Raw genomic sequence first — 25,785 nt, 5'->3', positions numbered from 1 at the left:
ACCCCCTGACCCCCTAGGTTTGATGTGGGGGCCATAAAAGGGCCCCGTAGGGCAAAAAAAAATTTTTTTTTTTGATTTGCGCGGGGGGAGCGTCCGGTACGCGCATCAGGGAGCATACTGGGGAGCCTACCATGGGGGAAAAAGAATGACAGAGTTTTTAAAAAATGTAGCCTTTTTTTTATAAATTGGAGGTAGTTCTGAAAAGAACAGTTTTTTTTCTTCTTTTTGTTGTTTTATATTTTTTTTATGTTTTTTTGAACATTTTGTACTTTTTTTGGCTTTTATGAACAATTTTATATTTTTTTGTTATTTTTATGGGGAGAAACAAAAAACAGGGAATTGTAAACGGCTCAACTGGAGCAAAAAAAAATCAGGAAAAAATTATTGTTTTTTGGGGCAATTGTGGTTGTCACCAGCACGGTTGACGAGCTTTATGCTTTGCTCACCATAGGTGATGGTCTTACCACAAAATATACAAGTGATCTTGTATTGCTCAAACTGGGGTTGTATGTTTGGGACCATCTCCCTTGTCTCTGGTCCCGATGGAGTGGGTTGCTTTCTTTTGGAGGTGCTGGGTGAAGATTGGGGAGGGTTTGTGGCCAGTTCTCGGACCTCTGCTGCAGCATAGTTGTTGGGATGCCTGCGCTGCATGTGGCGAATCAAGATGTTATTGCCAAATGAGTATTATTTGTTAGGGTTCCCCCTTGAAAGTTCCAGGTTACAGATTAGGCAAGTCACCTTTGGCGCATTCACCTTTTTTTGGCCACTTGGGATGGACAAAAGCTCCCATACAATGTGTGGCTTTGGCCTATATGGGGTATTGTCTTCTGGCAAGAATGTCCTCCTCCCCTCCTCCTCCTCCTCCTCCTCCTCTTCCTTTTCTTCATCTCCACAAGTGTGGTGTTGTGGTGGTCCTCTTGCTGCTGCTGCTGCTGCTGCTACTGAAGCAATTTTTCAGTCCAAAAAAGTACAGAGAGGTCTTTCAACAGGTCTTCTTCACTCAAAGTACAAAGTAAGAATGAGGGAAAAAGGTGGGGGCTTTCATCATTAGGAAAAAAAAACTGCCCTGACCCAATGAAAAGTGTTAATTTCAGGTCACATGACCAGGGCTTTCATCATTTGGAAACCAAAACTGTCCTGCACCAATAAAAAGTGTTATTTTTAGGTCACATGACTCGACGTGCTTATGCTACGTGCCCCGGGGCGCGACCAGGGGCGCATCGCGTAAGCACGTTGGATGCTTACGTTGCGCGATCGTATGCGCTCGAGTGCTTCCGGGTGGCTCACTTTTCGATGCGCGCACCGGGACACGCACCGGGAGCGCTTCAGTGCAACAAAAAAAAACCATGAACAATATACATAAAAAATAGTATTACATAAATATACATTATAGGATTCATTATAAAAATATTACATTTCATAGCTATAGAAATTTGCTATTAAAAAACCTTTGAAATTCACTGAAAAAACCAAAGGCTTCACACCAGTTATAGTTAGGAATTAGCATTTAAAAAACCTATGAAATTCACTGAAAAAAACATAGGTTTCACACCAGTTATAGTTAGGAATTAGCATTTAAAAAATCTTTGAAATTCACTGAAAAAACCATAGGTTTCACACCAGTTATAGTTAGGAATTAGCATTTAAAAAACCTATTAAATTCACTGAAAAAACCATAGGTTTCACACCAGTTATAGTTAGCTGGAAATGTTACTGACATAAAACCATTGAAATTCCCACGTTATAGTGAGTTGGACTCACTATAACTTACGCGCCTGCAATGCACTGCTGATGACGTCACATATTACATCACTCATGACATGGTCAGTGACATCACTCATGACATCACTGATAACACCATCCTTGTGACAGACTGACAGACCTCTTTTCAGTGTAATGTAACCCCTGAAACACATATTCAAAAATAGAAACTAACATTTTCAAAAAAATGGAGATACCCATACCAGTTACAACAACCAATTCGGTAATTCCACCATCTATATACACATTCACTCATTCAGCAAGAATTCTATATAGTCACTCATACATATACTCAATCATCATATGTAGTGATACACATATACATCCTGTTACACACCGAAAGTCTTCCAAAAGTTACTCACACACATACTCACACATGCAACTAAACTATTGAACATCCATTTATTTGCACATACAGCTATACACACACTAGCACATTACTTCTAAGGAAACTTACACATACTTACTCTCTTAAACAATCACTTATAGAAACACATACTTATTTAAACAGGAACTCTTTCAATCTCTCACTCTCACATATACTTACTTAAATACATCAATACTCACATATACTACATTAAAACATATGTAGTTACTCATAAAGACACCAGTGAGGCAGGTATTCAATCACTAACACACACATATATACACACTCATCCACCCATACAGTCCTTCACATATGCTGTCTTCAAAACACATACAAACAGTGAGTCAGTCACCAAACCCTGAAGTCACTTATCCACAAAGTGAAACACTGATACATATATTTAAATATTTAAAAATTGCTCGCTAATATATGTATTCATTAAGATACACTTAATAAGCAAGTTAACCAATCAATATTTTATATAAAAAACATTCATTTACACACTTATTTAAACATTTATTCTTCCATCGACCTTTACAAATGCATATATAAAACATATTTTTTTTCAGAATGACACACATTCACTGGATGGTGTTATCAGGGATGTCATGAGTGATGTCACTGACCATGTCATGAGTGATGTAATATGTGACGTCATCAGCGGTGCATTGCAGGCGCGCAAGTTATAGTGAGTCCAACTAACTTTAACGTGGGAATTTCAATGGTTTTATGTCAGTAAAATTTCCAGCTAACTATAACTGGTGTAAAACCTATGTTTTTTTCAGTGAATATATATATACATATATATATATATATATATATATATATATATATATATATATATATATATATATATATATATATTCACTGACAAAACCAGTTATAGTTAGCTGGAAATTTTACTGACATAAAACCATTGAAATTCCCACGTTATAGTTAGTTGGACTCACTATAACTTGCGTGCCTGCAATGCACTGCTGATGACGTCACATATTACATCACTCATGACATGGTCAGTGACATCACTCATGACATCACTGATGACACCATCCAGTGAATGTGTGTCTTTCTGAAAAATAAATTTGTTTTATATATGTATTTGTAAAGGTCGATGGAAGAATAAATGTTTAAAAAAGTGTGTAAATGGATGTTTTTAAAAAAAAAATTGGTTGGTTAACTGGCTTATTAAGTGTATCTTAGTGAATACATATATTAGCCAGTATTGTTTAAATATTTAAATGTTTGTATCAGTGTTTCTCTTTGTGTATAAGTGGCTGCAGGGGTTGGTGACTGACTCACTGTTTGTATGTGTTTTGAAGACAGCATATGTGCAGGACTGTATGGGTGGACGAGTGTGTATATGTGTGTGTTAGTGAGTGAATGACTGTCTCACTAGTGTCTTCATTAGTAACAACATATGTTTTAATCTAGTATATGTGAGTATTGATGTATATAAGTGAGTATAGTATATATAGTGAGAGATTGTAGGAGTTCCTGTTTAAATAAGTATGTGTTTCTATAAGTGATTGTTTAAGAGAGTAAGTATGTGTAAGTTTCCTTAGAAGTAAGGTGGTAGTGTGTGTTTAAATGTATATGCAAATAAATGGATGTTCAATAGTTTATGTGCATGTGTGAGTATGTGTGTGAGTAACTTTTGGATGACTGCTGATGTGTAACAGGATGTATAGGTGTATCACTACATATGATGAGTGAGTATATATATGAGTGACTATATAGAACTGTTGGGGAATGAGTGGATGAGTATATAGATGGTGGAATTACTGAATTGGTTGTTGTTACTGGTTTGGGTATCTCCATTTTTTTGAAAATGTTTGTTTCTATTTTTGAATATGTGTTTCAAGCGTTACATTACACTGAAATTAGGTCTGTCACTCTGTCACAAGGATGGTGTCATCAGTGATGTCATGAGTGATGTCACTGACCATGTCATGAGTGATGTAATATGTGACGTCATCAGCAGTGCATTGCAGGCGCGCAAGTTATAGTGAGTCCAACTAACTATAACGTGGGAATTTCAATGGTTTTATGTCAGTAAAATTTCCAGCTAACTATAACTGGTTTTGTCAGTGAATTTAATAGGTTTTTTAAATGCTAATTCCTAACTATAACTGGTGTGAAACCTATGGTTTTTTCAGTGAATTTCAAAGGTTTTTTAAATGCTAATTCCTAACTATAACTGGTGTGAAACCTATGGTTTTTTCAGTGAATTTCAAAGGTTTTTTTAATGCTAATTCCTAACTATATAAGACCTGAAAGCCGACCAGGAATCTCCAGTATGCGCCAGGGGACTGCATTGCAGAGAGGTGTAATGAAGCCACAACCCTTTTTACACCTCTCTGCAACGCAGCCCCCGTGCATGTTTGAAGAGGGGAAACTAATTCCCCTTGCATACTGGGGGCCCCTGGGGGCCAATTAGCCCACCTGGAACCTCCAGTATGCGCCTGGGGCTGCATTGCAGAGGTGTAATGAGACTATGCCCCTTGTTACACCTCTCTGCAACGCAGCCCACTGTTGCGTTTGCAGAGGGGGAACTAATTCCCCTTGCATACTGGGGGTCCCTGGGGTCAACTAGTCCACCAGGAGCCTCCAGTATGCGCGAGGGAGCTGCATTGCAGAGAAGTGTAATGAGGCCACACCCTTGTTACACCTCTCTGCAATGCAGGCCACTGGCGCGTTTGCAGAGGGGGGACTAATTCCCCTTGCATACTGGGGGTCCCTGGATCATATCTGCCCAAACACCGATATTCCGAACGATTGTAAATGACTTTTCTTGAGAAACATTTGGATTTGGATTATCATGTCCTATACTTTGGAATTTTTGAAAGACTGTCTTTGAGGATGCTATAAATTACTCAAGTCTGCCCGAATTGTGTGGGTAAAATTGATACCTAGTCACTTTTAATAAGAATATACTTATGTCTCGTCTAACATTTGGAAGAAATATCTAGTTATATGACAACGGGATACCGACATAACTTGAAGGAAATAAGAACGCCCTGAAGAAGTTCTGTTGTACAGAACGAAACGTTTCGGCTGGCTGTGGTACATAAACTTAAGGAAAATAAAAGCATTTGAATATACACCAAGATTCAGCGCTTCAATAAGTACTCTAAGTGAGATGATTTGATTGGACTCATTGTGAAAGTGGTGCTGTGCCAAACTTTGGAATATTCTCCACTACTCTCTACTACTTACTCTCTCCTACTCCACTACTCTCAAATACTCACTGTCTACTACTCATTCTCTACTACTCTACTACTCTCTACTACTCTCTCTCTACTACTCACTCCCTACTACTCGCTACTCACTACTCCCTACTACTCACTATCTACTACTCTCTACTACTCACTCTCTACTACTCTCTCTCTACTACTCACTCTTTACTACTCACTACTACTCTCTACTACTCACTCTCTACTTCTCACTCTCTACTACTGTCTACTACTCACTCTCTACTACTCTCTCTCTACTAGTCTCTACTACTCACTCTACTACTCACTCTCTACTACTCACTACTATTCTCTCTGCTACTCATTCTCTACTACTCTCTACTACTCACTCTCTACTACTCACTCTCTACTACTCACTCTTTACTACTCTCTACTACTCACTTTCTACTGCTCTCTACTACTCACTCTACTACTTACTCTCTACTACTGTCTACTACTCACTCTCTACTACTCTCTACTACTCACTCTACTATTCACTCTACTACTCTCTACTACTCACTCTCTGCTACTCTCTCTACTGCTCTCTACTACTCTCTACTACTCACTCTCTACTCTCTATTACTCACTCTCTACTCTCTACCTCTCTACCTCTCTCTTCTTCTCTCTCTACTAATCTCTACCTCTCTACCGCTACCTCTCTACCTCTCTACCTCTACACCTCTACCTCTCTACCTCTCTCTACACGCACACATATACACATATATGCATATATATATATGCATATGCATTTATATATATATGTATGTGTATGTATAAAAAAAAACAACAAAACATTTTTTTTTTAAACAGCTACTTTTAAAACTGTCATTCTTTTTCCCCATGGTAAGCTCCCCGGTACGCTTACCGGTGCGCGTACCGGTGCGCGTACCGGGCGCTCACCCCGCGAAAATCAAATTTTTTTTTATTTTTTTTTTGCTCCGCGGGGCCCTTTTATGGCCCCCACATCAAACCTAGGGGGTCAAGGGGGGTCTACTCTGCCCCCTTATGGTCATTTCCCTCTTTGTTTTGGCCACCTCTCGTGTCTCGATCCTACCGAGACACAAGATGGCGGCCGCTCCGGACTGTTTAGAATGTTTACAGACACCCCAGAGCCAATCAGCTTTCTGCGCGCAAGTCGCGGTAAGCGCCCGGTGCGCGTACCGGTGCGCGTACCGGAGCGCGGCTATAGATATATATATTTTTTTGAACCTTAATTACTCAAAATCCACTGGAGCACATATCTTGAGACATAGCAAAGGCACATCGGGCTACCAGTCCCTACAATTTTGCCAAGTTTGGTGGAAATCCATTCAGCCGTTCGGGCTAAAAGTGAAATCGACCGCCCTATGGAAATTAACATGGGGAAAACGCGTTTTGGGACCCCCCTTTTATCTCGGCCCCCGCTTGACGAATCCCCCCCAAACTTTCAGGGAAGGACCGGAACGCCGCGAGGCCATTTTGAGGAAATTTTCAGGCAGATTCGTCAACCGGCGCCAAAGTTATTCCAAATAGAATTTTCAGATTTAACATTGAAAAAAATCCTAACTATAACTACCTACTGGCGACCGCCAGTAGGTAATATATATATATATATATATATATATATATTGTCAGATATTGAGCTCTATTATTTCTCTGTACAATTGAAATGGGAAGCCTTGAGGCACAATATGCATTGGAGTCGTGCACAAGGGGGCAACAACGTTCCCCTCATGGACCTCCCTGGCAGCCCTACTGAAAAAACCATAGGTTTTAGGGGTGTTATAGTTAGCTAGACATTTCACTTGTATAAAATCGAGAAAATCGAGCTATTATGCTCTAACCAGTCCCTGGACACGGACGAGTCTATTCCCGACTCGGCAGCTCCTCAATACCACTTCCAGTGACAAGCTATGCTCCCATTATCCTTTTAAAATCCGATTTTCACTATGCTCACAGAAAGGCATAGCGATATTTCTGAAATAAGACAAAAATGATTAATTCTTTGTCCTGATGATGATGCCCATAATCTAATAAGGCATCGAAACGTCGTCGACTTAAAGAAAACCCCATATGCAATATGACACTGAAATGTTGTAAAAATGCAAAGTTGTGGTTTTGAAAAATTCACGTCTGTAAATACTGAATACAAGTTCACAGACCTATTGTAGCTTTGCCCTTTTGGCCATAGCTTTCATTGTTTTGTCTTGTATGTTGTGGGTCACGGCTGTGCCCACTTGTTATCTCAGTGTTCTTATATTTTTTTCTTATTGACCAAAACGCTTAATTAAAACTTCTTGTCCGGCTGGACAATAGACACTACACTTATTAGGTGTTGTGATTATTTTTTTGTAATTCATTTTGTGCATATGTAGGGACCACTGTCTTGTAAAATATGACATCTCAAATGACATCACTGATGGCATCACGGATGACATCATCCACGTGACAATCACATACACCTTTTCATACACTAGTAAAACATTTCATCACTCTTTGTAAAATACAGAGTATCATATTTGAATCCATTGTCACAGCAATACAAGTATCTAAAAACCCACTCAGTGATTCATAGATGTATACACACATCTAATCACTTACCTGTAGATTCACTCATACATGCTAACAATAAACAATAGAACACTATCAAAAATACTTATACACCTATACCGACATTACACACCAGCACACATCCTATTCACATATGAAGTCATCCTACTCACTTATGCAAACAATGAATCATACTTACATATTTACTTAGCTACACACTTATAGAAACACAACTTCATCTATTCATCAAGTCATACTTAGTGAATTATAAAATCATTATTACAAGTATACAGTTATCCATACAGTCACTCACACAATCATTGAGTCTTATGTATACTTATTTATATACAACTGACACATACACTGACTTTTATTTTTCTAGTTTGTTGGACATGTACCATTGAGAAATATATTTGCACATCACCACACCCATAAAGATATTCACTCACCCAAACAACTGTTAAAACATGTAGTTTTAACTTCATATATCTAGCGAATCAAGTATTCACACATCTTTGGGCAGTCACACACCCCCCACCGAACCACACACACATTCACTCTCCCATACAAATACTCAGTTAACTAATCAATAACTAATATAGACTTTCACATAGCTAGTTATCAACTGGAGAACCAGTTTACACAACAACTGACAAAGTGGTACAGATATTCACACAGTTTAGTCACTATCCACTATATTTAGTGAGACACCATAAATTGGTCAAGTAAACAGTCAATTACACTGCTACTAAATCCTCCATCCAAATATGTATTTTTAAATATCCACTCATTCTTCAATGCAAATTGCTATATATATAATGCATATTTAAATAACGAAGCAAACCACATTCACTGGATGATGTCATCAGTGATGTCATCAGTGATGTCATCAGTCATGTCACTGACCATGTCATGAATGATGTAATATGTGACATCATCAGCAGTGGATTGCGGGTGCGCGAAATATAGTTAGTACAACTAACTATATAGGAGCAATTTCAATGGTTTTGTATGAGTGAAATGTCCAACTTCCTATAACACCCCTAAAACGTATAGTTTTTTGAGTGAATTTTAAAGGTTTTTTAAATGCTAATTCCTAATTATATAAGGCCTGAAACCTATGGTTTTTTCAGTGAATTTCAAAGGTTTTTTAAATGCTAATTCCTAACTATATAAGGCCTGAAACCTATGGTTTTTTCAATGAATATATATATATATATCCAAGAAAGAAGTGACTCAAGCAAATAGATTCACCAAAGAACAAAAATATATTTCCACTACTACGTTTCAGCTTCCACCTTCCTCAGGTAGTTTCAAGATGGTAAGCTCAGTGGCTGCAAAGATGACACAGCTGAATTTTCAAAAAGCATCATGAGTGAAGATTCCATTTGGAATGTGGAATCAATGCAGTCCTGAGAGTTCTTGAGATATGCAGTAATCACGTTGTATTGTCAGTAATGTTCAGTCCATCTGGATGCAATGATTTTAAATGGTACATCCAGAAGTTTTCCTCGAATCCAGTAGTTCTTCCTTTGAGACATGTTCCACGGGGAAAATCTTCAAATCTGATAGTGAATGATCCACAAGGTTAAAATGATTGGCTACAGGCTGGTCAATTTTCTTATTAATTATTGCTGATTTGTGGTTCCTGAATCATGTGCAGAGGTCATTCACTGTTTGGCCTACATATTCTTTTTTACAGCTTTGCCGTTGGCACTGAATCACATAAATAATGCATGTTGAGCGACATGTAAGATGCTGCCTTATTGCAAAGGTCCTTCTGGTAACATAACTAGTAACTGATGATGTTTGTAAAAGGTATTCACATGTGATGCACCTTTTAGAGTCACAGCAATGAACCCCTGCATTTGTTACAGCTTGCTTGAGTTCAGCTCTCACAATAAGAGATCGTAAATTTTGAGCTCTGCAATGACTACTTACCGCATATATGTGTTTATGCATACTTCTTTAAACAACGTAATAGTATGGAACTACAACATTCAGCATTGCTCCTCACTGTGATTGTTTCATGCCTTAATAACAACGTCTTTTTGTTTAACCATGACTTATATTAGCAACTTTGTTGAACTGCCATGGGCCTTTCATTTTCACCAAATTACACTAACTTAACAAAGGGCTGTTGGGAAAAAGAGATCGCAAGGGGAACAGAAAATCAACAGGCGCTTGACAAAATCGTACTGTGGCTGCAATATATAGAAGATTTATTTATAATTTGGAACAGCAAAAATGATGAATGCTGCATCTGTGCAGCATATTCACTTTGTTCTCCAGATGTTCCTTGTGCAGTCTTTGATGAAAAAGCACACTTGATTTCAAATAGTTTAGATTCAGAAAACTAAATGATACCATTGCTGAGTTAAGACTAGATTTACAAAAATATGCATGCTCAATGGTAACATTGGGTCTGATGTCTGAAATTCTCATTCATAAAAAATGGTCACAAATTGCACACCAAACTTTAGAGAATGGAAACAAATATTTTGAACCAACCTATGAACCAATGGGTTGGTTCTGAGGAAGTAGCCAGAAAATTAAATTAGCCCCTACTTTGACATAAAACACTGATGCCACCAAGCAAGTGAACCAAGTGAGCTGAACCCTCACTAGAACAGCTCACTTGTCTCTTACATTCTTGCATATATCCATTCATTCTTTCTCTGTTTCATCCACCTGCTGATATCCACTATTCAACCTCTACATTCTGTCATCCATTTATTCTTTTATCCATCATTCAATCTTTCCCCATTCTATCAATCCGCCTATTCATCCACCCATCAAATCTGCTATCCGTCATCCATCTATCCTTCCATTCACCCATCCATATATACAATCTGCAATCCATCTACTCTGCCATCCATCCATCCGCTCCACCACCCATCGATCAATCCAGTCTGTTATCCATCCATCTACTCTTCCCCTTCCATTCATCCACTCTGCCGTCCATCTGTCCATTAACTCTGCCATCCATCCATCAACTCTGCCATCTGTCCATCTACCTGCTCTGCCATCTATCCATTGAGACACTCTCCCATCCATCCCTACACTCTGCCATCTATATATCCATCTGCCCATCTATTTTGATATCCATCCTTCCATCCACCCTGCCATCCATTCATTTATCCACTCTGTCATTCATCCATCATCCATCCATATGTCGATCAATCCATCCTTTTATCCACTCTGCCACCCATTGATATACTCTGCCATTCATCCATGGTTCTGTATTCCATCCGTCCACTCTCCCATCCACTCATGCATGCATGCATCCATTCATATTCTTATTCCATCCATCCATTTGCTGACTCTCCCATATATCAATCCACTCTGCATTCAGCCATCAATCCATTCTGCCATCCATCCACTCTGCCATCCATCACATTCATCCATCCCTTTACTCTGGAATCCTTTTATCTGTTTATTAACTATCCATTCATTTGTTCATACATACATACATCCCTTCACTCTGTCGGCTTTTCACCTGTCCATTCACCTATCAATTCACTTTCTCATCCATCCATTTACTGTGCCATTCTTCCACCAGTCCATCCAACTATCATCCACTCATCCTTTCACTCAGTCATTCACATTCTCATTCATCCGCCCATTCGTCCATGCATCCTACTTTTCAACCTTCTTTCCAATATTCCCCCTTTTTTATTTGCCTGTGCTATTTATTATGTGTCATGTTTCCTTGCTCCTGCTTGCTTTTCTGTTGATTCTGTATTCCAGTGTTAATGATGAGCTTTCGTCTGCCAAGTTGCAAACAGAAGAAACCCAAAAATACAACCACCCTTCGCTGTACCTGCCAGAGGGGGGTGGGGGAGGTGTTCACAACGCCCCTGGCTGGGGCACAAAATTTGAATCACAGTGGTTGCTGGTGAATTTACCTCATCAGTTTTCATAAGGCAGGTTGTCAATTGCAAGTCACTACAAAAGGGTGCTGTCACAGAAATTGTGACCTCCTGGAGTTAGCATACCACCATGTATGTGATTACATTTAAATAAAGTAAACTTTTTTTGCTTAAATGCAGTCTGTTTTCCTTACAGAAACTGGGACTGTATTTGAAATGATTTTTTTTTTAATTAATCATGTCATGGTCCCATAGACCACCGCCTACTCCTCAACAAACCAATTGCACAGCGGATACTGCGCCCCTTTTTGATAACTTTTCTTCCCTATTACTATTGTCTCTTCCATATGACTTAACTCACTGGCACTCCGTTTATCCTCTGATAGATCTTGTATTGTGCCACTGAGGGGTTGTATGTAGGACATCTACATTCAGATAGGCAATAAGGATGAGGAATTGGATAACCGCTTCACAAATTTGTAATTAGCTTTATATTTATGACCCTCAATACCAGATTATATAAATAAAGAAGTATTACTGCTACCCTGAACCTTTTGAAGAAATGTAGCCAGATTAAAGTTATTCAAACCAATAATTTTGTTAAAGCAGTACAAAATAATAACATTAGTACCTGATGATTGGAAAGTTTCTCTATGCTGATTGCTTCCTGTCAGTAATAAATCAATTGGAATGCACAATCAATTTAAGGAGACAAGTCACGATAAACAGTCTATAGTTAGTTAAAAGTAAATTTATCAAAGATATCCAAAAAGGGCAATATGTCATTAATAAACATTTAAGATCTAAAGAGTGCCGGACAGTCTATCAGTTTGGGCTTGCCAGAAAGTGAAAAAGGATCCATGAAATGTTCAGTTAGGACATGAGCCCCGGCAGCTCATGAGTAGTGTTCGATTGAGAAAGAGTCCAAGATGGGCGCACACAACGTATGCCACAGCCAGGAAAAGAGCAAGTAGAGGCCACAAAAGTACCCAATGGAAAGATGCAGGAAAATTGAAAAGAGCTGTCTCTTCTCTGAGGTCCATAAGAGAACCACCGTCCATCATTGTATAATATATCCGCTATTCAATTTAATTGTCTTTATTTTGATGATTTCATCATAAAAGACTTTGTACATTTAAACAATACATCCATAAGGAAAGCAGTAGAATAATTCATTAAAATAGGATAAAATACATATTCATGAACATTAAAAAAAGCACTAACTTTAAAATATGAGATTAATGCGCTAAAAACATAGTAAAAATACAGTAGTTACAATAGAAAGAAGACTGTATGGAATCACTACACAACTACGACCTAGCCCGAATGATCCACACCCAACCTAGGAATTTTGCCACAGCAATTACTATTGGTTCGCTCGTATCGTACCTCAGGATCCTTAAAGCTACTGACCCCACCCTTGTGCCCAAATTTCTACAAATGGGTTTTAGCCATTTAACACGCGGGGCTTCATAAGCCGGACATTCAAAGAATACATGTCCAGTGGATTCCTTACGGTCAGTACACCAACGACAGGATTCGGTTACCTGACCCTTCCAATTTTTGGTAAAAGTTCGAATGGGTAGGGAACCTACCCTTAGCTGGTGATAGAGTTTCCTGTCGCTGGACCTGGTAATAATGTCCCAGTACTCTTCTAATGAAGGGTCACTTTTAATCTCAAAGAACATACCAGTAAGCGAGGTAGCTGATAATACTTTAAAGCGATTCTGGCCTATCAAGGACCAGTATAGGCTTTTGTATAATTTTTTGGAGGGGAAGGGATTATTGGCGGGATTAGACCACAGATTACCCAGGCCCATAGACTCCAGGAGCAACCTGACTTGCTTAAACCATGGTATATTGCCCGAACCCAAAATAGATCTAACGTTGGGTATTGCCTTAGCATAAAGGGCTAGTTCAGAGGTGATCCAGATCCTCCTCCATAGAGCCACTGGTTTGAATCATGCAATGGCATCAATAGAGTGACAGTCTAAATCCATTAATAGTGGATCAATGGGACTAGAACAGGGAAGACCTGTGAGAGTGCTTAAAATGTATTTTGAATTTTGACCAGAGAGGATAGGTCCCCAAAACCCCATAGGTCCGCACCGTACAGGATTGCTGAAACTATCCTGGAGTTATAAATCTTCAACGTGGGGCCAATCCTTTTAGTCTGAGACATTCTCTGTTCTTTAACCCCTTCCATGCTCATGACAGAACGGTTCCGTCATGAGCATAAGGTGGCCTGTGCTTATGACGGAACCGTTCCGTCATGGTTCCATAGACCCAATGGAACGTTCAGCACCGGGCGAAAATCCGCGCAGCACAGAAGGGGTTAACCAAGCACCCTGACAGCTGGGAAGCTTGAGAGATAGGGTATCAATTTGGGTCTTCCAACTCATCTTGCTCTCTAAAACTATACCAAGGTAGGTAATTTCATTTGTCTGTTCAAGCTTGGTGTTTCTAATTAAAGAAAGGGACCCAAAACGCCAAAGGGGTAGGGTTCCAAAAGACAATCTATCACAAAATAAAGCCCCCTTTGGACCAATTATAAGCAGTTAAACACATTTACATTTATCACCATACTAATCCATACATTCATTCAAATTTGAGCAACACTAAGGATGATGCGAAAATAGTCAGAAATCATAAAAAAGTACACAATTTATTATGCTAAAAAATTATTACATTAAAAAAGAGGATAAACAATATATCCTAATACAATATATGCAGATAATAGTCAAAAAGTGGAAACAAAAACAACACAATGGTTAAAATATATATAAAGGGATACTGTAATACAATGTCAGTAAATCATATTCCAATTTTGTAATTATATCTATCAAATTGGAAACGTTGTACAGTCCAATGATTTAGTGTATCCCAATACACAAGGGCATCGACGCGTTTCGGTTATGGCAAATTAAATTCCAAGCCAACACCTTCATCAGGATAAAATCTTTTTACATTCCCACGATATAAGGAACATCTCGTATGGTTGGATTATCAAAGGCCAGTTTCGGTCCTTCCAATATGTTATCACAAAGTAGGAAGTTGGTAGACACGCAACCCACTGCTGCCGCCCGTGAGGACTTTAATATATATTCCGTCTCTCAGTGCTTGGCTAGTTGAGATTTTGTAAATTTAAAAACAGATTTCCGTAAGTCTTCAAAGATTCGTGCATGGGCCGGCGTTATGTCAAGGTAGCTTCTCTTTCCCGACGAAGCTAGCGCCAGGGACGCAAGATCGCCTGCAGTCTGCTCTCAAGTAGCGTATCTTCCTACTTGTGGGGTTCTGTCACTCGAAAAAGCTTGGTGTTGTTCAGCGTGACATGGCCTACCATGGGTCTCCCCTTACTAAGGACCATAAACTTGGTTTTGGTGACATTAACCCGAAGGTCGTGGTCTTGGCAGAAAACATCAAACCTATCGAGGGCAGCTTGCAGGCCCCTCCTCGTCTGCGATAGTAAGATGGCGTCATCCGCAAACATTAGTAATGGATACTGTGTGCCACCCAAAGAAGGAGCGTCTGTCGAGAAGGTAGAAAAATACTGCACAACCCTGTTTATGAATAACAAAAAAAGGGTTGGTGCTAAGACGCATCCTTGCCTTACACCCCGTGACACTGCAAATCTGTTAGTCACCTGCCCTTGTTTACCCAAACGGACTTGGGCGTAGTTTGCCTCGTGGAACCTAACTATGATGTTTAGAAGGAACTGAGGCATTCCCAGGCTTTCTAGGACCCCCCACAGTTTGGCCCTGGGAACTAGGTCAAATGCTGACCTAAGGTCAACGAAGGCGGCAAACAGAGTGACACCACCTAAGATGACTGTTTTCCAATCTATCAGCTGGAACCTGAGGACCTGCTCGATGGTGCTGATACAAGATCTAAACCAGGCCTGTAGGGGTGATAGAATATCCTCCAAATCTATCCAACTCTGTATTCGTGCCAGGACCATCCTGGCCACAGTTTTCTTAATACAGTCGATTAAACTGATTGGGCGATAATTCCCTGGGCTGGAACGATCACCCTTCTTATATATTGGCAGTATCTCGGCTCCTCTCCATGTGTCAGGGATAGCAGCCCCCTTGGCAATGGCATTGGCCAAGAATGCGATGTAGGGCACCCAGTTTGTTAGATCGTGTTTGGAGAGGTCCGCCGGGATACAGTCAATACCTGGAGCATTTCCACTAGGGACCTTACTCAAGGCTTCCTCAACTTCTCTGCAGTCAAATACGAGGTTGTGCGTGTTAATCGTAGGGCAGGAATCTAAAGGAGAGCTTACAATTCCCAATTGAGGGCCACAAAAAGGGACTCAAAATGCTCAACCCAAGTCTAGGCCGGGACATAGTTTATGGGAACCTGAGAGTTGGAGGAATTGCCCCATTTAACAATATGCCAGAACTTGGTCAGGTTTTTTTTGTTTGCTGGCAGCAAGAAGGTCCTGCCAGTGTTCATGATCCCATTCTTGTTAAGCTCGATTTTTAGGCTTATGGTAGTTAAGCCTAGCTAGTCTAATATCGACATTGTTCTTGGATTTAATTGCAGAGGCCAGTTTACCATGGGAATCCCGGCACAGTTTGTTATACCAATGTTTGCGCTTTGGTTGGCCGATTTTGTTATTTGGGTTAGTGGGTTTGGAAAAGTGTGTTTTAAGGCCAGAAAATAATTCTTCATGGAGTTTTGTGATCTCTCTGATAATATCTTCCTGGGTTGGAAGAGAGCGCAAAACTTGCAGGGCCCGTGTGACTTACGTACTAATCTCCGCTAATGCCCCAGGGTCAACAGCGACCCTTGCCCAGTGCACCCTATGTAAGTTGTAAGTAAATAGGGCATCTGAAGTGACTAATTCTGTATGAGCTTCACATCTGGGGACACTGTTTAGCTGGAGGCTAACTACAAGCGGGTGTTGGTCACTTTCCGGGCGGTCCAAAATTCATATCCCTTAGAGTTGACCAATATTCCACTTTTAGGAGGGCGTAGTCTATTCGGCTTTTACGTAGGCCGTTATCAAATGTGTTCCTGCCAGTTTTGTCAGAGACAGTCCGTTTAGCCACCCTGTAACCACGCTCTAAACAGAGGTCCATCCACTGTAGGGCCGATTCGGTCTATTTCTTGATAGGTATAAGATCAAGAATGGGGATGTTCCATTGGGCATCCGCTTCTGTCTGCAGAATTTCCCCGTCTACACTCAGAGGCTCAAAAGAGCAGTTTAGGTCCCCTACTAATATTACATTAATATCGGGGCTAACTGAATCCAAGAACCCATCCAGTTTTAGGAAGGTATCAGTGCCACGCTCTCCGGGTTGGCCTCTATTATATATGTTGACAATAAGGATATCAGGACAGTCCTAAAAGTGCAACAGTATAACTAAGAGATCCAAACTGTCAATGACTAGTTTGGTGGGTCTGCAGTTAATACTTTGCCTCACCCATACGCTAAGGCCACCTGAGGGTCTGCCCTTTGCCCTTTGCCCCTCTAACTGCTGCTTTGTGGAAGTTAAGATAACCAAGTAGGTACACGGGATCCACTGCCCACGTCTCCTGGAAGGCTAGTATGTCGTAGTTCTCCACCCAGGCAGACCACTCGGCTATGGGGATTTTACTCCTTAACCCTGCTATGTTCCATGAAACCACAGTGAGCAATTGGGTGTCCCTGTCAACAAGCTCTTGGGACAGTGACGTAGCGTGTTGACTATTTGAATCGTCGATGTTACCATGCTCGCAAGAGCTGGGTTCCTTGGATGTACACTCTCCCATTTCCAAGGAGTCCTCCCCGACCAGTAAAGCTATAACAGGTTTCAAAGACAAAGAGCAAAGTGGGTTTGTGCGCTCACTGAGGGAATAGGGCTGGATTTAAGTCCCAGTCTTAATTGCAACACGGAGTGTAGTGGCGGGGCAATGTTAGGACACTCTTTCCCTACACACTATTGCCCCTCCTTTGAGCTGCTACTGATTAAGTTCTCCTCCACGACAGCACAACCTTCCCCCCTAAGCCTATTAGGGCAAATCCAATCATGGCTATGGGCCAGTCAGTCCACCCCCTCTAGATTACTCAATGGCTCAAATCAGTTAAACAGAGGGAAGTGGGACACCTGTCTGGATGGACAAAAAGGGCGTCCGGGAATCGTTTCCCAACCCTCACTCTGAACATAATGCTCACCACAGAAGGATTTGGGGTAAAAATAGCGCCAATCAAGAATAAGAATTCCTCTAACACCCAGGTTACTAGGGTGGTAACAGATGTGCCTAACCACTCTGGGATCCCTGAAGTTTATAATTATGCAAACGCCCTCCAAATCCTTTGGTCTGGTACTCAACCAATTAAACCCTTCTACAGAGCAAAATTTCTGCGCTTATGAAATGTGGGAGAGACCTGTTTTCATTTAACCAAAAGATGACCTTATTCTTGAGATCACTATGGGACTCTAGCCAATCTTGTTTAATCTCTGGGACTCCTGTCATAATTACTGTATAGGGTGCTGACTCTGGGGGTAGGTTAATACATCGGAGTTTTGATGATAATCCCTCTTTCCCAGGGGGCTTATTCTCTCTGTTGTGCTCGCTACTACAAACTGTGGTAACCGACTTCCTCCTGCCTTCTCTGGCAGGAGGTACAGCTGCCTCCCTAGTGGGAACAGTGACAGAAGAGATTTCTCTGCCTTTGGGGTAGCTGTGTGGTGATGTTGAACAAGTTGACTAGATAGAGTGGGAATGGGTGTACCAGTCGTTGTGTTCTTAGGAGGTGCAACCACCCCTGGGGGTGGAGGGGCGCTGGGACCAGTGGGGGACTCTACGGCTTTTTCCAAGATAGCAGTGTTTGCTAGGACAATTCTTTTTAACTTCCCAACGTTCTCACTAAGTTGTTTAACTCTCTCGAGTAATGGAAGCAATAATGATTTCAATAATTGTTCCAGGGTTTCCAGTGTTCCTATAGGGAGTTCGACTTCTACAGATTGGGAGAGTGTTGACTTGTGGGTGCTACAACTAGAGTCGTTTGTGGGTGTTGGATGGTATGCTACGGAGGAATAGGATGTGACTGGGTGGTATTTTTTTAAACTTTGGCACATCTCCCCTTTTGAAACACATTCCCCAACGCTTTCTTTTACCAACAGTCAACTGGGATGAGTTTCACTTTCCTATTGGTGATGCTGATGGTGCAACTACTTGTGGCGGAATGAGCATAACAGTGGGATTTGGTGCAGAAGATCTATTCCCTAAAATGGAAATACTATCTGTGGTGGAATCTAAAGAAGAACTGTTGTTAAAAATATTGTCCCCTACCCTCTCTGTGCTAGGGCCCGGACTGAGTTCACTGTCTAACTGCATCGTCTTTGGGCTGCCATAATTTTTCCCAAAGAGGATCTCTTCGCCAACAGCTCTAGAGACAGCCTTTTTTCTGTAAGTGCAATTTCGTGCTCAAGGACTACGGCTGCTCTTGAAATAAACTGGTCGAGCGTTCCTGACACGGAACCCCCAACCAGCCCTGTACAATCTTCCTACCATTTCTTAGATGTAACGCCATTGCTGGACCTAGGGTGTAGGTATTAGAATATGAGAATAAGCTACTTAAAAACACATATAGAATAGATCACACGTTAATGTGAGCAGGAGTAACGCACAAGACTGGTATTACATTTGGGAATATGACCCAGCCTCGAGCTGAGAAGTGAAACAAAGGTTCCAGTCAATAGTCCCATGTCCCCAAGCTGAGAATAATATCGTAGAGTCTTGCATTATAGGTGAATATCCAGCATCATAGATAAAAGGAAGGGGGTCCTGTTCCGTCCCGTCCTCCTCCGGCCCCAGACGGCCACAAACAGTCCCGCCCTTGTCAGGGCTTCTCTAGACGCGTCCCGCGTGCGTCCACACGGGCGAGGGACAAGGCGTGTCTTTATGCGCCTCCTGGCGCGTGGAAATTGTGGGTCCTGCCCCTGAGGATCCTGGGGCTTGTAGGCGGCAACAGCAACAACAGCGTACAGACCGGCGGAGCCAAGCCTGGCCGGTCGATGAAAACAAGGGGGCGGAGCCAAACCCGGCCGCGTGAAGGGGAGCAGCGGGACCGAACAAACTAGCTACCAACCAGCCCCAGGGAATCTAGCAGCGTCCATCAAACACTGGGGTACCCAGCACCAGGCGTGTCTTTATGCGCCTCCTGGAGTGTGGAAATTGTGCGTCCTGCCCCTGAGGATCCTGGGGCTTGTAGGCGTCAACAGCAACAACAGAGTGCAGACCGGCGGAGCCAAGCCCGGCCGGTCGATGAAAGCAAGGGGGTGGAGCCAAGCCCAGCCTCGTGAAGGGGAGCAGCGGGACCGAACAAACAAGCTACCAACCAGCCTCAGGTAATCTCACAGCGTCCAGCAAACACCGGGGGACCCAGCGCCAGGCGTGTCTTTATGCGCCTTCTGGCGCGTGGAAATTGTGCGTCCTGCCCCTGAGGATCCTGGGTCTTGTAGGCGTCAACAGCAACAACAGCGTGCAGACAGGCAGAGCCAAACCCGGCCGGTCGATGAAAGCAAGGGGGCGGAGCCAAGCCCGGCCACGTGAAGGAGAGCAGCGGGACCGAACAAACAAGCTACCAACCAGCCCCAGGTAATCTCTCAGAGTGACACCTTTTCGGTCACCTCATTGTGGCAAACCACTCCGTCCATTGGTCAGATCGCATAGGATGACTGTCATGCAGCATAAAGGAAGACACATTATAGAAAGAGGTGGTACTGATCACGTAAGTTGAAAGATCATTCGGTATCCGCAAAGTTCCAAATAAGGATCCTTTAGCAACAAACACAAGAGTGAGTTCAAGAGGACAATTTCCCATAGCAGATGTTCCCATAGCAGATGTTCCCAAAGTATCAACTTTTGTTGCAAACATCCTTGTAAGTAAGTTAGAACTCTTCTAGTAAGAAACAGTTTTCATCACATTGAAAGTTTAGGAAAATATCTCTCAAGTGTAAAACAAAGCAGAATAGGAAAATGCAGGCCTATAATAAAGGTAATTGAAAATGTGCACAAAAAAAAGTAATAGAAATATGCATTTCATAGGGAAAATCAATTTTCCACAAATCTTTTCAACTTATAAGCACTACAAATATGTTATTTGTTGGATTGCAAAGATCACATGTAACTTTGAAAAATTACTGCAGTTTCAAAATACTAACATATAAAGTTATTTCAAATCATAAAATACTAATATAATTTCAAATGTTTTAAATTAATACATATAGGAAGATTATTGTCTGACGGTTTCAGGACATTTGCACTACATATGGCAATGCAGCATTCGTTTTCTTTTCTCATATTGTTCACAATTACACGTAGGCAAATGATGAACTTCAGAATGAAACCCTTCAATATCACAGGAAAACTGATTTAGCTTATGTTAGATTTCATTAATCGTTTACACACATTAATATTTTAATGATGATAATTTAGAAATTCCTAACACGAGTACATCACTAACTTTTTAATACACGTTGAAATAATGTGCTAAAGCTGGTTAATGAAAATATCAACCTATGGTATTTAAATTAATATAATTTCTTCTAGTCTACAATTATCTGCATGTTTTTACAATGCAGTAACTAAGTTCTCTTACATTTATTTCTCATGTTTCTTAAAAGTGTGGTTAGGGCACGTTTGTTCATAGGTTACTCAAAACGTCTCATATTCGTTTATGTGTCAAGCGAGGGTTCTGACAGTTTTTTTAGCTGCAACACCAACAAACTTTTTTTAACATTCATAAAGTGGTTTTGAACGCCTGTCTAAGTGTTATAATACTTCACATTTAATGCACATGATTGAACTTATTTTGCGTATTAATCTAATGTTGAATAAATACTGTTTTGTTTTTCAGAATACTCCTGTGTTCCTGTTTACCATACTTTCCTCGATCGGCTTTTCCGAGCCAGTTATAGAAGTTAATTTCTCTGTTGAGGAAGAGCGGCAGCGAAGTGTGCTTGTTGGCAACACAGGAACCCAAATAAATGTAGGGCACTCACATGGAGCTACACCATCCTACACACTTCTGAATGGAGAGGATTATTTCCGCCTCGACCTAGACAATGGTGATCTCTACACAACAATGGGACGCCTCAACAGGGAAGCACTGTGTCCACACGAAACCTTAGATGTGTGCACAGTGCAGGTGGATGCAATCATCTCGTCAGACACCTACTCAGAAATTGTCAAGATGAGAATATTGATTTTGGATGTCAATGATAATGCACCTTATTTCCCGGAGAAAGACATCATTATTCATGTGCCAGAAGACACTGTGGTGGGCACGAGGTTTGTTGTTGATCATACTGCCACCGATCCGGATGTCCAAGAAAATGGCGCCCTACACTACCATTTGGAAAACAGTGGCGGTATGTTCAGTTTGGATCAAGGGAGCGCAACGCTCTTTGTTGTTCTAGAGAACTCTGTGGATCGCGAGTTGCAAAGTAGCTATCAAATGACTCTAGTAGCTACAGATGGCGGGATGCCCCCTTTGTCTGGAAGCGCTGCGTTGACAGTGTATGTCGATGACGTGAACGAGCATTGCCCTGCATTCGCATCCCAGGAAATGGTTGTGAACCTTCCTAAAAACGCCTCTTCGAACAGCATTGTAGTCCAGGTGTTAGCAACAGATGAAGATTATGGAGAAAACGCTGAAATACACTACACTTACAGCAACAGAGTTTTGGAAACATCGAAAAAACTTTTCCACTTGAGCAGCAACACAGGAATTATCACATTGTCTTCCCTAATAAATGATGACGTAACTCTGCAACACAAACTTACCGTTTTAGCCACCGGGCCCGGTTGTGCCCCGGCAGTGGTTTTCATCACAATAAACGTTTACGAAGTAGTAACCAGGTCACCAAAACTGGAGCTCAGATTTATAGCTGAACAAAAGGATGACGCGGTTTATTTAAGAGAAGATTACCCTATTAATGCCGTCTTTGCAATATTAGAAGTTATAGACCCAGACCACACTGTAACTGAACCTTGCTACATTGCTGAAGAGACCCCTTTTTACCTAAAGCCGTATGACAAATCACAGAATATGTATGGGGTGGCGGTAGCGAAACACCTCGACTACGAACGAGAGAAGTACTACAACGTGACCATAATTGCGAAGGATGGGTTTGTTCGAAATCTACTTCACGAAATCACCCTGCGAGTCAATATTGAAGATGTTAATGACAACGACCCCCGGTTCACACAGAGCTTGTTCGAAACATCCATCCGGGAAAATAATGAGCCCGGAGCATTTGTCATTAAAGTTTCTGCCGCGGATGCAGACTGCGGGCAGAGCGGAGGAATCAGCTATCACCTTGGAGAGCGCGCTCCATCTGTGTTTGCGCTTGATAGCTCCTCCGGGATCCTCACCGCGCGCGCTGACCTTGACAGGGAAAGAGACGCACGTTATACATTTTTAGTGGTAGCCGGGGACCGAGGGGTTCCTCCGAGGAGCAGCACATGCACAGTAGTTATTAATGTCTTAGATGAAAATGATAATGCACCTCAATTTCCGACAGATATAACTTTTTTCATTCCAGAAAACTTTCCTGGCTCGGGAGAAGTTGGCGTCATTAACGTTACTGATGCCGACGCGGGTCAGAATGGTGAAATTCTGATTGCTATTTTGAATGCCACAACGATGTTTAGGATGAATGGCACGCGTGTTATCTTGAATCAAAACGCCTCCGTAGACTACGAGGAGGAGCAGCTTTATATATTTTGGGTTAAGGCGAGTGATCGGGGTTATCCTCCTCAATCGTCAACAGCAAAAGTGACTGTTTTCATTTTAGATATGAATGACAATTTCCCAAAAATTGTATTTCCAGAGTCGAACTTTTCTTACGTGCTGGTGCTTCCAAACGCTTCCAGAGGGTCAGCTATTGCTAAAGTCCATGCTATTGATTATGATGATGGTCTGAACGGGGCTGTGTCCTATAGTGTGCTGAGCGCAGGCGTGCCTATGTCAGATCTATTTGGAGTCGAAGCAGCCACAGGCAATATTATACTAGAGAAAGAATCCCAGAGCATTCATTGTGGCCTTTACCATATGTTTGTTAAAGCAAGTGACCACGGGCACCCTAAGCCACTTCATTCCATCGTCCAGATCAACATTATCCTCAATTCCAGCATAAGCAACAGGAGCTATTTCGAGTCTCTGATCATGGCTCAAACTGACGCCAGCGACAAAGGGCAGCCATTTTTGTTGAGCCCGTGCCCACATACACCACCTGCGTCCCTTCTCTCCCTGCCTATCACAGTACCGGCTGCCATTGTGGTTACGACAGTTTCTGCCCTGTTTTGCATCTGTGGGGTCTTCATGTTCTTTCATGCAAGAAAAGGGAATTCGCAGAGTAATACTCAGAAAATGGATGTAGAACTTCCTCTCAGAATAAACCGCGAATACCCGTCAAAGGACTGGAATGATGTGCAATGACACTTACTTGTGAGGTTCTTAAACATATAATCCGTTTTGAGATTGAACAATCCTGATAAAGGACTGATGTATTTATCTTCTATGAATGATATGCACAAAAATATGGTTACTAATAAATAAGCATAAGGAAAGTTGTTACTTGTCCGATAGACCTACAGACGATATAAACATGCATCCCATATTGGGCATTTTGAAATCCCACATAATCTTTCACTGACACTATTTTATTCAACAGGTAAAAATAGTATCTTGTGCAGTAAACCAGGTGCAATTTAAAGATGCAGACTGTTAGACATATGAGTGTGTCAAATAAAGTCTACTGTATTTAATCACTTTATATCCCTAATTAGATATATCCCTAATATCCCTAACATGTCGTCCAAATCATGAATGACAAAGAAAAGTGTTTGGCAGTATCAGAAGTTCAAGGAGTTTCTGGGACTTTTAGACATCCTAAGTATACATTAAAATAATGAAAAGCAGCAGGAAGTGAGAATGTAGTGAGGAAAAGGAAGAGTTGTCGTGAAATTAAAGCTAATAGCTTTAAACGGAAAACAGTACTGTGCATTTAATCCACCAAAATAAAATATAACATTTTGAAAAAGATTTCTCAGTAGATTAATTCTCATGCACCAGACATCTACGTATCACAGTTTGAATACAGGCAGGCGGGATTCAGCATCTCACAATTTCGATAATTAAAATTCAAATGAAGAGGGCAGTTATGTAATTTCCTCTCATTCCTGAGGGCTGAAATTCTGTTCGTCTTCTGCAGGTTTTTTTATGACATACATGTAGGAGAGTAGGATCTGCTTACTATTGTTACCACCACTTTTTGCTGGTGTTTCACTGTTTTTTTTACTTTAGTCTGACTGGGGCCCTGCTATCCAGGACCCCAGCCAAGCTGCATCCTCTTTAAATTGATTTCATGTACTATAGGTACAGTTCAGTTTGGTTGCTGGCCTACCCTTGTGAGTCCCTGATGTATGGTACACTAGGTACTAAGGGCATAGGTACCCCAGAGGACTACCAGGGGCTGAAGCATGTATTATGCCACCCCTGGGAAACCTTCCAAAATGACACCACAGGCCTGCTACTGCAGCCTGGGTAAGGTGGTGCACGCACCCCTTATTCAGATATAGGTTACCTATATTTACCTTTAATCACAGACACATATCAACCTATCAGTCACTCCAATGACAAGCCATATCAATCCTGAAGGCAGAGTGCTTAGTTGTGTGTGAGAGGGTGCCCATGCATGAGCAGGACCCCTCTGCAGCTTTCAGAGCCTATTCTCAATCAATCAATCAGTGACATTTATTAAGCGCGCTACATACCCGTAGGGTCTCAAGGCGCTGGGGGGGGGGGGGGGGTGCCGCTACTGCTCGAACAGCCAGGTCTTCAGCTTCTTCCTGAAGGAGAGGTGGTCTTGGGTCAGGCGCAGGTCGGACGGGAGGGAGTTCCAGGTCTTGGCGGCCAGGTAGGAGAAGGACCTTCCTCCTGTAGTCGCTCTTCGGATGCGGGGGACGGCGGCGAGGGCGTGGTTGGCTGATCGGAGGTGGCGTTTGGGAGCGTAGAAGTTGACTC

The 25,785-nt window shown here is 41.6% G+C and overlaps 1 protein-coding gene across 1 annotated transcript in view; it reads left to right on the top strand.

The window, feature by feature from the left end:
- LOC147718842 (protocadherin-20-like) overlaps positions 1-24,750 on the top strand; it is a 151,469-nt gene extending 126,719 nt beyond the window's left edge. The window contains exon 3 of the mRNA XM_086966789.1: positions 21,613-24,750. Coding sequence (XP_086822915.1) covers positions 21,613-24,198 — 2,586 coding nt within the window. The 3' untranslated portion in view covers positions 24,199-24,750. The remainder of the gene's footprint in view (positions 1-21,612) is intronic.
- Positions 24,751-25,785: the final 1,035 nt, after the last annotated feature.

This window comes from Lissotriton vulgaris, chromosome 4_1, assembly GCF_964263255.1.
Source record: "Lissotriton vulgaris chromosome 4_1, aLisVul1.2, whole genome shotgun sequence".
Lineage (NCBI taxonomy): Eukaryota > Metazoa > Chordata > Amphibia > Caudata > Salamandridae > Lissotriton > Lissotriton vulgaris.
This window is presented reverse-complemented; position numbering and strand designations above follow the sequence as displayed.